The sequence below is a fragment of the Populus nigra genome, chromosome 2, assembly GCF_951802175.1.
Source record: "Populus nigra chromosome 2, ddPopNigr1.1, whole genome shotgun sequence".
Classification (NCBI taxonomy): Eukaryota; Viridiplantae; Streptophyta; class Magnoliopsida; order Malpighiales; family Salicaceae; genus Populus; species Populus nigra.
In genome coordinates this window covers 45,628,756-45,645,407 of record NC_084853.1, presented here as the reverse complement: position 1 = coordinate 45,645,407, position 16,652 = coordinate 45,628,756, and the positions used below count along the sequence as shown (strand labels likewise).

Sequence of the window (16,652 nt, the reverse complement as noted above, 5' to 3'; positions counted from 1 at the left end):
GCAGCTTGAACAAAGAGAAAGATCCCCAGAAAATAATTTTTTTATTATTGAAAACAGATGATGGCACGGGTGTGCTCCTTTCATACATAATCTATTAAGATAATGAGAATGTTATGCTAATTTTTTATACAATAGAATAATGCAATATCATCCGCTTGCCTCATGAATCCACGGTATCCAAGTAAGTGCAGCAACTCCTTATAACCCATTCCCTTTAGTCAACTAATTTTATATATATATCAAAAACTTATTTGGATCATGGAACACATCACATATCTCATAATTACATTGTTATAAATTATTAAGTCATGGTGGAATATCAATTCCAGATTTCATATTCCAACTAAGATTATTTGACCACGCAAAGAATACATATCAACTTCAAAATAGTATAGTTTTAGTATTTTTTTAAAAAATAAAACAAGGTTGTTTTGGATAAATTCTTATTGGAATTGACTCGATTGGGTTTTATTTTAACTAGATAATTTAATTCTGGTTTTAGGTCGTGAGTCACCGAATCAATCCAACGAGGTTTAACAACTATAAAACTTTAAAAGATGAAACTTTAGAATAAAACATATTGGATATGTTTATTTTTTAGTTGTAAATGATGGTGAGGTTTGTAAGCAGGAAAGAACATTATATTTTTATGTAATGTAAAAGTAATTAGTTACTTGAACTAGGAGTTTTGTCATGGATCATGGTTGCTATCCCTTTAATGAAAGTGGAACAGTCCATATTCTTACATTTATAACAGACTCTCATAGGCCAGGCCAGAGCAGCAGGCACACGCCCCTCCTCCTCTCCCCTTTCAAAAACTGCGAGCATTTATTTACTCGGAGATTTCAATTCAATGCCTTGGCAGGTGAAACCCATGCCATAAATGACCACCACCACCACCACCACCACTCACTTCTCTCTCTCTCTTTGATCCTACCCTCCTCCTCCTCCTCCATCAGCACCACCACATTAATCCACCTCACGTTCAGTTACTATCCTATACACACCTGCACTTATTAAAGGCCAACCCGCCCATTTTATCAGCCTCTATAGAAACTGAAGCAAACGATGTCTGCTCCTCCAGACTTGTTCACCACAACACCCACCGATACGGCCAGCGGAGGCACCAAGACTTCGCCGTTTCAGAACCTTAACTCAAGCATCTTGATCATCATTTTAATCCTCTCCATCACTCTGTTAGTCTCTGTTTCTCTTTGCTTCCTTCTTCGTGTCTTAAACCGCCGCTGCCTCAGCCACCTCTCTCCCTCTAGAACCACCGCCACAACTACCACGATAACAGCCCCCTCCTCCTCTAACCGTCACTCAGGTAACAACAACCACCGTGTTTCACCAGAAACCTTAGAGCCTTCCATTGCTGACTCACTTCCTCTCTTCTCCTTTTCCTCCATCAAACGGCGGTCATCCTCCTCCCCTGCTATCTCCGGCGGCGATTGCGCGGTTTGTCTGTCCAAGTTCGAACCGGATGATCTCTTGCGATTGCTTCCGCTTTGTTGTCATGCTTTCCATGCACATTGCATTGACACATGGGTCAATTCTAACCAATCATGTCCTCTTTGCCGGTCTCCTATTCTTATATCGGAGTCCGACCTCGCCAAAGCTATCTCCGATGTCGAAGCTCGCGGTGGTGATAGTTTCCGCCTTGAGATTGGTTCTATTAGCCGCCGAGAACATCCTGCTCCTAACTCGGCCTCCTCTCTCTCCACATCCGCCGCCTCCTTCGCTGCAGGCGAGCATCGGAGCTCGTACTCTGTTGGTTCGTTTGATTACGTCGTGGAGGAGGAATCGGAGGTTACTATCAATCAATCACACAGGAGGAGCATGTCGAAGGAGAGTGGTGGCGGTGGCGGTCCGACATTGTCCGAGCAGCAGAGTTTGGCAGCGGAAGTGGCTGCGGCAAGAGGAAGTTGGTTAAGAGAATACGTTGACCGTCTATCGGCTTCTCTCTCTTCACGCACGGCATCGTTTAGAGGTTCTGGAAGGTTCTTTACGGGAAGCAGTCGCCGGAGCGAGATCGCCGGTGTTGGGGATTATGATTTGGAGGCGAACCGTGTAGGAGAAGAAATTAGCGAACTGTTTCGTTGGTTTTCAGGGGTATAATTCTTAAAGAGATGAAACGGTTAGGGTCAATTACGGGATTTAAATCTTACCGCATTTTCCTGGTCCAGTCCATTTCTTGCTATGTCCACTCCATAAGGTACAAAATGACAAGACATGCTGGTAAGTGGATAAAGCAAAAGAGAGAGTGGAAACTCCTGAATCTATGGTTCCTTCCTTGGCTTGTCATCAATCTTTTTCGTAGATAAAGCACCAAGAGAATGACATTTTTGGAAGCATATTGGTCTCTGATGCCGAGGGAGATGGATGATGCATGGATGGATGATCCATCCAAGAGGTACATACATAGATGTTGATTTCCTACCTTTCTATAAAGGATGGTTTGTGGGTTTTTTTTTGTTTTTTTTTTAAATTCTAGAGAAAAAAATATTAATTAGTAATATCAGACACTCAGTACATATGGGGCTGTCATCATGTGAATTCTGTGATTGCTGAATTGAATGTTGATGTTCATTGGTTGATCTTGGCAAATGGATCACAAGCACATGAATTAGTTTAAACGAGTCACTTTCACGTACGTGAGGTCATATGGACCTTGAGATTAGTCTCTTAATCAGCACTAGCTTGATAGGTTCATGGGAGATGAAGTTCATGCATGAATTATGACCTTATATGATGATTTTCATCCGATGATTTCATCGGATGATTTAGCCATCTTGAATACTTTGAGATAATCTTGATTACCCTTTTGGATATGATGATTTTTTCTTGAAAAAAAGAGGGATCGTCTTGTTGACAGTTTGATTGCTGTCAGCAGAGTATGATTGCCGGGAGTTTTCCAGTAATCTGAGATACCCACAGCCATGGCCATGCTTATTAACTTGCTGCTAAAGGTCTTAGGAACCTCCTCTCTGTTAAGAATTTCTGCCAAGTATTTATTTATCCCTCTCCCCCAGCTTCAAGTCCTCTCCACCTTGACCTAATTTTTGTTGGAGCTGTAGCCATTTGGACATCTAATCTGGGTGCCTGAAAAATCAGCTGTTGACTCCTTGGGAATTAAGGACACGTAGAGATATGGTCAGATCAGATTATTATTAAGGTCCCCATTTCCATTTGAGGGCGATCCCAGACGAGGGTTAGGTAGCTTGGCACACTTGTTTTTCTGGTTATGGATAATAATATATTTGGTTGATAGTGAGACTCAAGTTGTCAGCATGATGATGGCTGCGGACTGCGTCCACTCACAACTTGGGAACGAGTGATCGGAAAGGCAACGGCTTGGTTCTGTGCTCAAATTAGAAACCCATGCCTTGAAAAATCACACAGGCTGCTGCTGCCTCTGCCTTTCACACTTGGTAAAATCAGCCTTTAAATTGGTCCAAATCAGCCCCTCTATTTCCAGCCAAAGGTGATTTGAGTCCTTTTACCCCACTCTTGTATAGATTAAATGCCCAGATCAAAGCTACGTGTAATTAAGGAGATAAAATTACATGTCTTGATAGATTTTCGAAAAAAGTCCGACCATAAATTTATGGTCAAAGTCCACACACACAGAGGTAGACCTTGATATCTTTTTGTTTTATTATGTATTAACTTTCAAATATTATGTTGCAAATACATGAAGCTATATTTTTTTTAATTGCTGGGGGAGTCCTCAAACCTGGTCAATATGGGATATGATTAAGTGTTTGGTGTTGTGATGTAGAGTTCTTTTGCTTGAAAATATATCAAAATAATTTTTTATTTGTTATTTTTCTACACTAACATATTAAAATTATTGAAAAGCACTAAAAAATATTAATTTAATATTTTTTCAAGCCAAATGAATTTTTAAAATGCATCCAAATACAATTCTAAAAAAAAATAAAAATAAATGATGCCTTAAGAGAGGTATAACACTCAAATTCAATCCACTATAATCCCTAGCTAAATATTTGATAGAGAATCTCAAATTGCCTTCACCTAGAAGCATAACAGTTGTTCTGAGCCCATTTAAAGTAGATGCTTTGATTTGAACAAATCTGTAAAGTAGAGGGACCATACATGATTTTAAACCTAAAACCTAACTGTACCGTGAAACTCGTACTATTTCTGTTCAAGATCTACTATAGGTGTGATTGGGATTGAATTTAAATTTTTTTTTTGTTAAAATTTAAATTTTTATTTGCTGAAAATTATTTTTTTTAATGTTTTTTGAATTATTTTTATATGTTGATGTTAAAATTAAAATTTTAAAAAATAAAAAATATATTATTTTTAATATCTTTTAAAACAAAAAATATTTTAAAAATTAATTCTTATTATACTCTCAGATACCCGTTTTAAAACTCGAGTAATGTTAATATTGAATTATAAATTTACAAAATGTATTTATTAAGAAAATAATGATTAGCAACGTATCTTAAGGTATTAAATAAATAGATTTTATCAATAGATTTCATGAAGTGAATTGTTGATGTTTAATTAAAAGTTAGAATTTTGTTTTGCCACGGATTGGACACACCTGTTCTGAAAGCCTGAAAGCAAGACAAGTGAAGAAGGCAGGGAGTTCTTGACTAACAACAACAAAAGTAATAATAATAATAAAAAAAACCCATGTCTGGTCTGTAAATTCATCATCTTACACAGGACAAATTTGTTGGATTAGCTATGTATGGAATCATTTCCATCTTTCTTTGTCTTTTTGTCAGACTTTTGATGGTCTATAATTATCCATGAAGAAATGGGATTAAAATGGAAGTGACATGAGAGAAACCCCCGACATTTTGTTAGGATTTCGAATTGATTGCGACAAGCTGTTCCTGTCTTGTCGAAAAAACAGTTACGTTTTGAAATTGAGTTAGTAATTGATTTTTAAAATAATTTTTCATTTAAAAATATTTAAAAATAATTTTTTTAAACATTTAAAAATTACTTTTAATATTAACATAATAAAAAAATATTAATTTTAAAAAAAAATTTAAAAACACAAAAACATATTTTCCCTTTTAATTCTTACTAATATTTTTAAATTTGGCTCAGTAATTGACCCGGTCCAGACCTAGATCACCAATTTTGATCATCCAACCCTATTTTTTTTATAAATCAAAATGATGTTATTTTAGTAAAAAATAAAAAAATTATTAATGTGTTGTAATTGAGTTTTTGACCAAGTCTTGCCGGGTCAACCGAGTTTTTAACTACCCTTATTTTTTCATAAACCCCATCTAATTCTAGCCATGAGTCAGTCGAGTCCCGGGTCGCTCTGCTGGGTAGAGTAAGGTTTTAAAACTATGATTCTTACTATTTTGTCCCTTTTCCATGGGGTGACAAAAATGCTGTATAATATAGAACATGTTTAGCGTTGTGGTGACGATTACTTTTCAAATTAACTTTTATTTGAAAATGCATCAAAATAATATTTTATTTATTTATTTTAAATTTATTTTTTAACACACGAACATAAAAACTATCTAAAAACATAAAAATAAATTAATTTAAAACAAAACAAAATAAAAATTTTAAAAATACTTTTACCTCCCTCCCATAAACAAATATACTAAAAATTGAAGTTCAAACATGAAATTCGATAAATATGAATTGAATAACCAGGAAAGAGCTACATAACCCATCACAAAATCACAAGTAAATTGTATCTAAACTCGGCTCGGTAATTGACCCGATCCAGACCCAGGTCACCTATTTTGACCAGGTCAAGCCCAATTTTTTTTTAAAATCAAAACAATGTTATTTTGATAAAAAATAAAAAAATAATCAATGTGTTATAACCAATTTTTTGATCGAGTCTTGTCGGGTCAACTCGTCAAGTCAACCGAGTTTTTAACTACCCTTATTTTTCATAAACCCCGCCTGATTCTAGTCATGGGTCGCCCTGCTGGGCAGAACCAGGTTTTAAAACTATAATTCATACTATTTTGTCCCTTGTTCCATGAGGTGAAAAAAATATCGTATAATATAGAGCATGTTTAACATTGTGGTGATAATTGTTTTTAAAATTAATTTTTATTTGAAAATACATCAAAATAATATTTTATTTATTTTTTAATATCCGAACATCAAAACCATTCAAGAACATAAAAACAAATTAATTTAAAACAAAAAAAAAATTCAAAAATACTTTTACCTCCCTCCCATAAACAAACATACTCAAAAATTGAAGTTGAAACATGAAATTCGATAAAGATGAATTGAATAACCAAGAAAGAGCTACATAACCCATCACAAAATCACAAGTAAATTGTATCTAATTTAATCACGTGATAAAAGGAATTTGATTTTGAAACACAATTGGATGATCATGTGCATTCATGACATCACAAAATGATAAATGATACCTTTAAATTACGAAAACCTTTTTCAATACACATCTTCCCAGGATTTCCAAGATCTAAATTCTCTTCCGAGTTAACTGTGGGCTGTCTTAGCGCAAATGGGCCCATTATAAAGTGAAGCCTACAATTAGTGGGCTTGTACATTAAAGGCCGAAACAATCAGGGCCGTTGAGAAGGGCCAGGAAAACTACTTGCAGTTGGAGGGAGGAAAACGTAGGAGAAACAACACCTGGCCCGGTGAATTGCGGGTTGGATGGATTTGCAGGTTCGTGGGCTGACCTAAGGCCTATTGGTTTTTGTAATAAAATCAAAGTAATTTTGAATAATTAAAAAAACTAAAATGACATAATTTTAAAAAATTAAGAAAAAAATCTTATATTATAAGGTTATGGAAAGTATAGGACATAGATTTTGATATGTCTTAGCCCCGAACTTTTGTTGGATGGGGGAAACTTAGGAGAAACAACACCTGGACTAGTTCGAACTGTGGGTTGGATGGATTTGCAGGTTTGTGGGCTGACATGAGGTTTAGTATTTTTTTTTTTAATAAAACAAAGTAATTTTGAATAATTAAAAAATTTAAAATGATATTTTTTAAATAATAATAATAAAAAGATCTAATCTCACCGAAGTTGAGATTAGACCATCTAAATCATGAATTTAAATATTATGTCAGTTAGATTTTTTTAGATTAATTTTTTCAAGCAGTTAAAAAATAAATATAATCTGAATTAAATCCTGAATCAAGATATGAATTAATAAATCAAACTTTGTTATAAATATAAAAATAAAACTTGGAATATAATTAGAATTACGCAAGCACCACGCTCTTTCTCTTCCTAGTCTCCAGAAGACTTCCACTGTTTAATACCAAATCACATTTTTTTTTTAATTTTTCTATAGTTTATAGGAGATTGTTAATATCTACCATATAATCTCGAGGATTACATTTTAAGATTTTTAGATTAAAGTATATCTATTTTCCCTATCAATTTTGCAAGTTCTTTTTTTATTACAGAAAAAGGCTAGAACTTGAGATTTTTTTTTAAAGAAATGGACGCAAGTGCCAGTAATTTCAAGAAAAAAAAAACCCGGCAAGGGGCAGCTCCAGTCTTCAGCAAGTTCCCAAGCTTGCTATGATGGATCACAGTTCACAAACAGCCATGGTTGCAGGTTTGGTTCGAAGAGGGAGCTAAGGACAATTGGCTAAGGCAACCACGCCGTGTCGTGAGAATAGATGCGGCCATAGAAGGAACACCACGAAACCTGCATGTATATTTCTGCAATCTCTGTAGAGGGATTAAAACTGTTGCTGCAATTTTCTTGCTGCTACTCACTCTGATTATACAGACTGCCTGATGATTTTTGATAATTTTTTAATGTTTCAATATATGTTGAAATAAAAAATAAAAAAAATATTATTTTAATATATTTTTAAATAAAAAATATTTTAAAAAGTAACCACTTTCACAAACAAGCTATATATATTTCTGTAAACATCCTGTAACATTAGATCTTGGTTAGGAAAGATTTTTCAAATCAAATGGCTCAATTAATCTATTTGACCTGGTTACATTCTATAGGATTCGACAAACAATATTAAGAACACATTCTATATCAATTTTATATATTTAAAATAATTAAATGAATTTTTATGAATACTGATTTTAAGAGTCTGAATTAAAGATTCAAGAAAGACAACAAACTTCATTAATCTCTAAGCCAAATTCTTAGGATCTTGTTCTCTCAAGTTTACACGTGTTGATTTGGCAATCATAATTATTTTTATATAACGATATATCTATATCTAATTAGTTTTGTTTAAAATTATGTCATATTTCGAGCGTCTCAAATTAATGGAAATACAATTATTTTTTAAAATTATAACTAATTAGTTTTGTTTACAAGTACTAAAAATGCAGTGTTTAGTTCAACAAATCCAACGGCCAACGAATTTCAGTATAAAAAAAACAAGAAAGAAAATACAAAATACAATTACGGCTGCAACTTTCCTGGACATGAAATTAGAGAGAGATAACTATTGAACCCCACCAATTGAATTATAAATTTGTAGCACAAGACGAGTAGCAATTGTATAATAATGCCAGACACACACTCAGCTTGGTTCATCATTGCGTTTGGTAAGGTATTATGAGTTGTTTTTTAATTAAAAATATATTAAAATAATATAATTTGTGCTGGGATTGTTGAGCGAACCATTAAAATCCAACTACCAGTCAACCTAACCACATACGGATTTTTGTTTTGTCACCACAGTGATAAATACAGTTAGATATTTATGATTTCTTTTTGGCTAAATTGCTTAAACCTCTGGGAATATTAACCCATTTATTATTTAAAATCAGATTCTTTTATCAAATATTATATGTTTATTCATTAAAAAACTCTATTACGTGAAAGTCACTTGTAAATTAATCTAAACCCTTTATTTATTACTTATTTTTAAATATCTATTTTAAGTGTATGGTGAACGAAATATCAATAGTGGTTGATTCAAGGAGTTCGATACTTGTTCCTCTTTTAAATAAGGTTTTGAATTCGAATCTCGTAAATATAGTATATTATTGCTGGGAGAGCTTCATCTTTTAATAGATCAACCTGACTTAATAAAATTAATCGGGTCTAGTGGACTTTCAGATACTATTTAAATAAAAATATATACATCATGATACAATGATTTTTCTAATTTATTTCTTACCATCTAATTTTTTTAAAAAAAACAGCAACAGAAAACGCCAGTAATTTCAGAAGTAGCCGCCCAAACTTCATTAAATCAGATTTCATTAAATCAGGCATCAATTGGCATTGCAATCATCCAACTAAAAAACGTTAATAATTGCACTTGAGGGCCTAGCTGTTGTGGTCAACTGTGTGACTTGTTCCATTCCCGTCTCGGGTTCGATCCTCTATGTGCATGCCTGTCACCCCCGCGGTGCCTAACCTGTCCCTGGGCTTGCAGGATGTCCAGTGGGCCATGAGGAATAGTCGTGGTGTGCGCAAGTTGGCCTGAACACCCCACGCGAATAAAAAAAAAAAACACCAATAATTTATTTCATTTGTCCCTCTCGGTCAAGGCAACCCCCTCTAGCATAGTCAAAAGGTCGCTTTTTTATGCTCCACAAGAACACCTTCATCCTTACCCTTTTCTTTTTACTTTCCCTGTCTAACCTCTTCCTTTCCTTCATTTGTTTTTTGTTGGGACGAGTCCTCATCTGGACCCATGCAAGTGTGACTCAAGGAAAGAGCGGTCCATGAATTATTAGTGAAGTGAAATGCATGTTTTTCGAACCAAGCCCCACTGAGCTCGAGATACTTAATCTGCTAGTCAATTTTTATTAATTATGTAGGAGGTAATTCAATAATAATGATTTCAGGTTCAAACTCTGCAATTATTTATATGATGGCTACTGAAGGCTTACATGATCGTTAATTTCAGGGTTCATAAAATTAATCGAGGTGTGTGCAAGCTGACCCGGATACTCACATTCAAATATATATATATATATATATATATATATATATATATATATAAAGATTCATTTTTTATTGTCTCGCAGCCACAATTTTAGTTTTGTTGTGAAAAATTGTGGCCTCTCAAGTTTTTATTCATTCAAATTTGGTCATTAATCTTCATTTTCTCTACACTTCACCATCAAAAGTTACAATATTTTTGTCCTACATGTTATCACGCATCCGAGCAATAAGAAATTGTTTGGGGTCAAATGATAGGTCAATTTTACATCATATAATTCTTAGTTATTGTTAAGAATAATATAAAAAAAACAAGGATTAAAATTGATATTGATAAAAATCAACTACCTTTCCCCATCAGTACTGTTCAATATATGTATAAATTTACATTTTAATTATTTATACTTGATCCATTTTATTTTTGAATTTTTTGTTTAGCTTTCAAACTTTATTTTTTTTTACGTTTGAATCCTTATATATTGAGATAGGAGAGAGAACATTATTGAAAAGACTGAGAGACAAAAGCTCTCAAGGTTGGATTCTGTTTATGAATTCAACTTTGATAGATAAGCTTAATAAAAGTGGTCCTCACCTTTAGTAACAACAAAAACAGTAATTCGGTCTCAATTTTTTTTATTTGATCTAATTTTGAGTTTTTAGATCAATTAGAATGTTTTTATTTTTTTTGGATAAAAAAAGATTAAAATCGTGATTTTTAAGGTAAAAAAAACTTAAACACTGATCTTTTGTTAATCAAAGACATCCCAAACTATGGAAAAAATAGAAAATAAGTGATGATCACTATTTATTTTTAAAAAGATAATATAGGTTAGATAAAAAAAAATTTTTTTTTTTTACCCTTTAAAAATTAAAAATAAAAACTAGGTATACGAGCTTGGGCTTTTAAGCCCAAACATGCTTGGATTTTAGTATGGGCTAGACGATGGACCTATTTCCCCACCCCATGCGAGCATTACCCTTCATTTTTTTAATGTCATTTTTTTTTAATTTTTTAATTAAATTATTTTTAAATAAACTTATATATATAATATTTAAATAATTGTCCAATTATGCCATTGTTTTCAAAGAATATTAGCTTATTTTATGATAATATCAACAATTGGTTTTTGAATAATTATATATGAACTTAATATGCATATTTTTTTAAAAAAATTAGATGAAATATCTATTTTTTTATATAATTTTTATGTAATCTTTTCAAGTTTATTATTCTTATATTTTTGTAATACATTTGTGTCAAAACCACCACTTTATAATTGTTTTAATACAAATTTACTTTTAAGAGTATGATAAGTTTTTATTAAAAATAACTATTTCTGATTAAAGAAATTGTAAAAAAGAATGCATCAATAAGGGAAATGATCAGTTTTGATTAAATATACATATATTTTTATATTTATTTCAAATCGTTATAATTTTTTTAATATTAATTTTAATTGCTTTTAGTTTTTATACAATAAACAACATGGCTAGAAAAAACATATATTTTTTAATACATTAATAATAGAAAGAGGATTTATACAAATAATTATATTTTTCTATGAAATTTAAATTATTAATTTTTCTTTACAAAAATCCATTTTTTTCATATAATTAAATAATTTTTTTTGAAGATAAGAGATCAAATATCTTTATAGGCATCTATCTTTTAATTTTCAGCTTTAGTTTTTAGTTAGTATTAACAATTTTTTTTTTTATGTTTTATTGGTTCATATATTTTTCAATTTATTTTATTAAACTTAAGCATTAACTTACCAAAACAATATCATTTTAGTTTTTTTGAATTTTTTCTAAAACAATATCATTTAGGATAAAAACTAAATAAAAACATAATAAATCAAGGCCAACTTTCTCATCTAAAGGTTGACCCACCCAATCCATAACCTAAATCTTAAATCTTATAATTATGGTAATAAATATTCATCATGGTCTAAATTGACCACAAAAGATTATTCTCATTTTTTTGAAAAACTTGAACATTAAAAAGAAATTAAATTGATGACATTTTAAACTCACTGCCATTAAAATTAGAGTCTTAATTTAGATTGGAGAATCAAAGTTAGATTGCATATAAATGAGTGTAACGAAGAGTATAATTATAAAACTTAATCCGACTCAGTAGATTAATTTGATGTTCTGTTGACTCAAAGCTTGGTTTATACTGGGTTTTACCTTGAACTGATTTTTTTATATTAAAATAATATTATTTTAGAATTTTTGTAAATCATGATTCACCGATCCATGTGATGCAGGTGGTTTTAACGAGTCGGTTGCGGATTTGCTATAACTACTGTGTGGATAGATTTGCAGGGATAATAAAAGGCTGAGTGCAAGAAAAGGTCTATATATGTTGCATAGAATTATGACTGACTTAATAATTATGCTTGAATTTTACAAATAGGTTCCAAAAACTAGTTTTATAGGGGCTGTAACTAGTCTAGATTCGGAAGGATTCCAAATTAGACTTGTAAGGTTTTGTTTGGGTTAGAGAAACAAACTATTTTAAAAAAAATAAATTTTAAATTGATTTTTTTTTATGTTTATGATATTCGGTGAAATTCTTGTTATTTGTACTTTTTTTTTTTTTTTTACCAGAGTTGCGTCACCATGGATGCGTCACCGCGGGTCAACCCGCTGTACCTCCAAGGTCTGATAGCTGTATAAAAGAGTGCTATCACCTTACTAAAGAGCATCACAAAACACACACACACACACAGACAGGGGGAGAGATCAGGGGGGGAGAGAGGGGACTGCATTCAACGTATCAGTACAGCTTCGAGGAAATCTAGAGCCTCCTGCTTCTCAGGTTAAGGTACTTGGGTTCTTCATGCACTAGTTTTTTCTCCTGTTCATACTCCCTTGTTTCATTATTTTTGTTCCAACAACTAAGAACGTTTAAAGCTCCCAAATTATTAATTTCAGTGTTACAAAGCTCACATGGTATGATTTAACAATAAACCTTCGATCACCTTTGTACCCTGAAATGGTCAGGGTTTTCGCCTTCCCCCCACTTACTTTGCAAGGGATGAAGTTCGGTTATAGTTTTTTTTATTTTTTATTACTCCATGTATTCCTATTAAAGTTTGGTTACCAAGTTCTATAATACTAGGCTGCTAGCTGCTTGTTTGTTTTAGTACCTTCTCCTTCTTCTAGCTAACTTGGGGCAGCTGCATGATGCTTGAGGAAGAACTCTTGGCTGTACATATACAATATCTAGTTCAGAAACCCCCAATATCCATGATATATGGAACATTATGCTATAAAACCCTGAACCGTGTATTTTACTAGAAAATCTAATTTGGCTTGTTTGGTTAGTAGAAGAAATTAACCGAGCAAGCAACTAGTTGCTCCAAACGATCCACTGTGATAAAAAGTTTGAGATGTCATGAAAGCCAGACTCCTGATAAATTTGATGTTTTGCATAGTATTGACTTATACCGGTGTATAATTTATATACAGAATTCGATGTTTTGAGATGCCATGAAAGTTCTTGCTAGCGAGTATGTATAGAATTGTTTTGAGAAGTTAATTTTATAGCTAGTGGTGACTCTTGTTTTATTTGTCATGCGAGCAGAAAACTTCCACAAATGGAAGAAAATCAATCATCAAACTCTATGAATCATAATGAAAAACCATGCAAAGATATTGCAATTGAAATTCCAGGGGACTTATTTCCAAAGGACTTGGAGACTACCTTTCGGCCAGAGGAATGTATCTACAAAGCTCCAGCTGCACTTTGCGATTCAAACAGAGCTTCCTACACTCCTCGGGTAATTTCTATAGGTCCTTTTCACCATGGTAGTGAAAAACTGATGCCTATGGAAATTCAGAAACAAAGATATCTGAAAGAATTCTGTAAGAGATTGGGAGGGGAAACAAAGGGGCAAGAATCTTTGAAAGTACTTTGGGGGACCATTCAAAGTCTTGAAGATAAAATCAAACTCCGTTATGCAGATAATACATTTGTTGAATTTTCTAGCGTTGATAATAAGTTTGTGAAGATGATTCTGTTTGATGCAGTGTTCATCTTCGAGCTCTTCTTGAAGAATGAAGAAGATATGCACGATAACAAACGATATCAAGATGATTTCATCGTAGGCAAACCCTGGCTGAGAGCTGCGATTCAACGGGACTTGATATTGCTTGAAAATCAGCTTCCATTCTTCATTCTCAAGAAATTATATAAGCTTGCCATCGAGGAAACAAAGCTCAATTATCCTTCTTTTCCGGACCTTTCCTGCAACTACTTTGAGAAGTACGGTAATAACAAAACCAAGCCATATGAAACCAAACATTATAAACCGTTGCATTTCACTGATTTGGTAAGACATTTTCTATCCTTCAAGCACCCGCAGTTAGAATCACCAGGTGGAAAGCAAGTTAAAAATCTTTATAGCGCAACCATGCTGCACCAAGCAGGAATTAAGTTCAAGGCATTGCCGGATGAATGCTTGCTTGACATAAGAGCCTGGAAGGAAACTGAGAATACAGTCAAGAAAGGTGAGTTACATATGCCACCACTTGAAATCGACAACAGCACCGAATGTCTCTTCCGAAACCTCATGGCCTTGGAACAATGTCATTATCCAACAGAAGAGTTTATCTGCCGTTATGTTAAGCTATTGGATTTTCTTGTGGACGTTGAAAAGGATGTGGATTTGCTCATTGAAAATAAGGTTATTGTTAGCAGGCTTGGTGACAGTAAAGCTGTGGCGGAGCTTATTAACAAACTTTGCCTAGAAATAGTAGAAGTTACTTCTGGTTATGATGCTCTCTCCCAACTGCTGAATGATTACTACGACAGCTCTTGGAACAAAAACAAGGCATACTTGGTTAGTGTGTATTTCAACAATGTTTGGATTGGTACTGGAACTGTTATTGGATTAATCATCCTAGCCATCACCGTGACGCGGTTTATCCTCTTCTTTTTCCGCTAGTATTCTGTGTTTTTGCTATAAAGAAAAGGCTCAACTCGACATCACTATAAAAGAAGAAGACATGGATGCTAGTTGAGCTACAAGCTTCTTGTTGGCTTTCCTCTAAATAAATTTGTATCCCTCTATGACTCACTGTGTCGCTCCTGCTGTTGTGTATGTGGCCGTGCCTGTAGAATTTTAGTTTCCCTTGAAGTTAATAAATCTTGTCATTCCTGTTGTAAGGCAACAACAACTATTATTGAACTTGAAGGTTTTCATTAACAAGGATGTCAGTGAATTGCGGTTTGCATCATTTCCACATCTTTATCGCCATTAAATAAAACATGTACGTAAAATGTTTGCTCGTCTTTTTCTTCCCTTTCTTCTAGTTGCGTGGACAAAAACAAAATGGTGCTAACCACCTGGCCTGAGAAAGATCACAGAACCGGGTAGGATCTGAAGTGGGGCAGCTATACTTTAATGGAGGTACTGTCAGTTTAGGTGATCAATCAATGAACTCTTATATAAAATATACGACAAATTACAATGCACTTTCACAAGCTCTCGTTAATTCGTTGGTTTCTTGTTTTTTTTTTTGTGGTAGAAAAGTAAACAGACCTCTATGGGCTACAATACAACACTGAACCTGATGTTCGAGAAACACCGAGTTCAATGGGCAATCTGATTTATACGTAATATTTCGAAACATATGATCACGTTACTGCTTACTGAGTTCGATGATCCGTACATCTGTCATCCGTTTCAGGCGCCGAGTTTTTGAATTACAAGAGCTGATAGAGTCAAGATATCAAAACTATGTCGAGATATTTTACTATCTCTCGTCCCCAATTTTACAGAAAATGCATCCCAAAGGCACCGGAGAAAGTTCTTGTTCTTTACCTTTCATGTTTCTTTCCCTTGCGTTTTATGACAAGTAGCCAGCTAAAAGTCGGACCACCGCACTTTAAGAAGAGGCCCTACTTCTTCCATCTTCAATGTCTTTACCCATTTCAAGTCCTTATCTACTGAGGCCTATCTACTGAGGCCATTCTTTTCATGTGTTGCTGTGAAAAACGAATGCATGATTGCAATATTTAACTTGCGGGGGTAATTAAGATTACAATGCACAGACAACCTATTCATGGGTCCCGGGGTTCCATGGTTTTCTTTATCTGTATTTATTAGGAAGAAAAATGACAAAACCTCGAAAGCCGATAGAGAGGTTTTTTAGCCAAAAATTACAATTTCATCTTCACCCGATTGACCGATTGATATTGACTCAAACCAATACGAAGTGATAGGTTTTTATAGATAATTAGCTTATCATGGAGATAATATACAAAGTTAATTTGGTCATTTCATTAAATTTGAAAAGGTAAATGGTAATTTTCTAGATTACAGCAAGTAACTATAATTAATTGGAATAAAAAATACTACCAAGAGATTGGGACGTCACTAAAGAAACTTCAACAGTGCAACACACTTTTTCTTATTCATCTGTTGAATTGCAGGAGTTCAAATATGTGTAACGGAAAGATAATTACAATCAGAATTAATAACAATATTTCAAACTAATCCTATGATTACGAAGAGCATAAAATCTGGCACTTATCATGGTAACAGCTTCGGTTGAATTGGCAAAGAGTTAATCTCATCAGATTCCTTGATACGCCCCTGTAAGAACAGGCTACCATCGGAGAGGCCGATCTTGTCACGTAAGAATTCTGTTCGTTGCCGGGAGAGAGGCTTGGTAAGCAGATCCGCTAGCTGATCAGTCGTGTGAACATGTTGAACATTAAGAATTTTTTTCGCAACC

At 33.6% G+C, this 16,652-nt stretch overlaps 2 protein-coding genes across 4 annotated transcripts; both read left to right on the top strand.

Moving 5' to 3' along the window:
• The first annotated feature begins 716 nt into the window (after positions 1 to 716).
• Positions 717 to 2,636, top strand: LOC133682525 (E3 ubiquitin-protein ligase ATL4). The gene has a single exon (XM_062105892.1). It carries the CDS (start codon positions 1,069 to 1,071, stop codon positions 2,116 to 2,118), a length of 1,050 nt encoding a protein of 349 aa, XP_061961876.1. The 5' UTR covers positions 717 to 1,068; the 3' UTR covers positions 2,119 to 2,636.
• A 9,982-nt stretch (positions 2,637 to 12,618) lies between these two features.
• Positions 12,619 to 15,121, top strand: LOC133683112 (UPF0481 protein At3g47200-like). Of its 3 annotated transcripts, XM_062106637.1 has the most exons (3): positions 12,619 to 12,732; positions 13,495 to 13,690; positions 13,941 to 15,121. In XM_062106637.1, the coding sequence occupies exons 2-3, from the start codon at positions 13,630 to 13,632 to the stop codon at positions 14,855 to 14,857; spliced, it is 978 nt and encodes a 325-aa protein (XP_061962621.1). In that variant the 5' UTR covers positions 12,619 to 12,732; positions 13,495 to 13,629; the 3' UTR covers positions 14,858 to 15,121. The 3 variants fall into 3 exon arrangements, with proteins under 3 accessions (XP_061962621.1, XP_061962620.1, XP_061962619.1); XM_062106636.1 differs by having other exon boundaries at positions 12,619 to 12,726; positions 13,495 to 15,121; XM_062106635.1 differs by having other exon boundaries at positions 13,495 to 15,121.
• Positions 15,122 to 16,652: the final 1,531 nt, after the last annotated feature.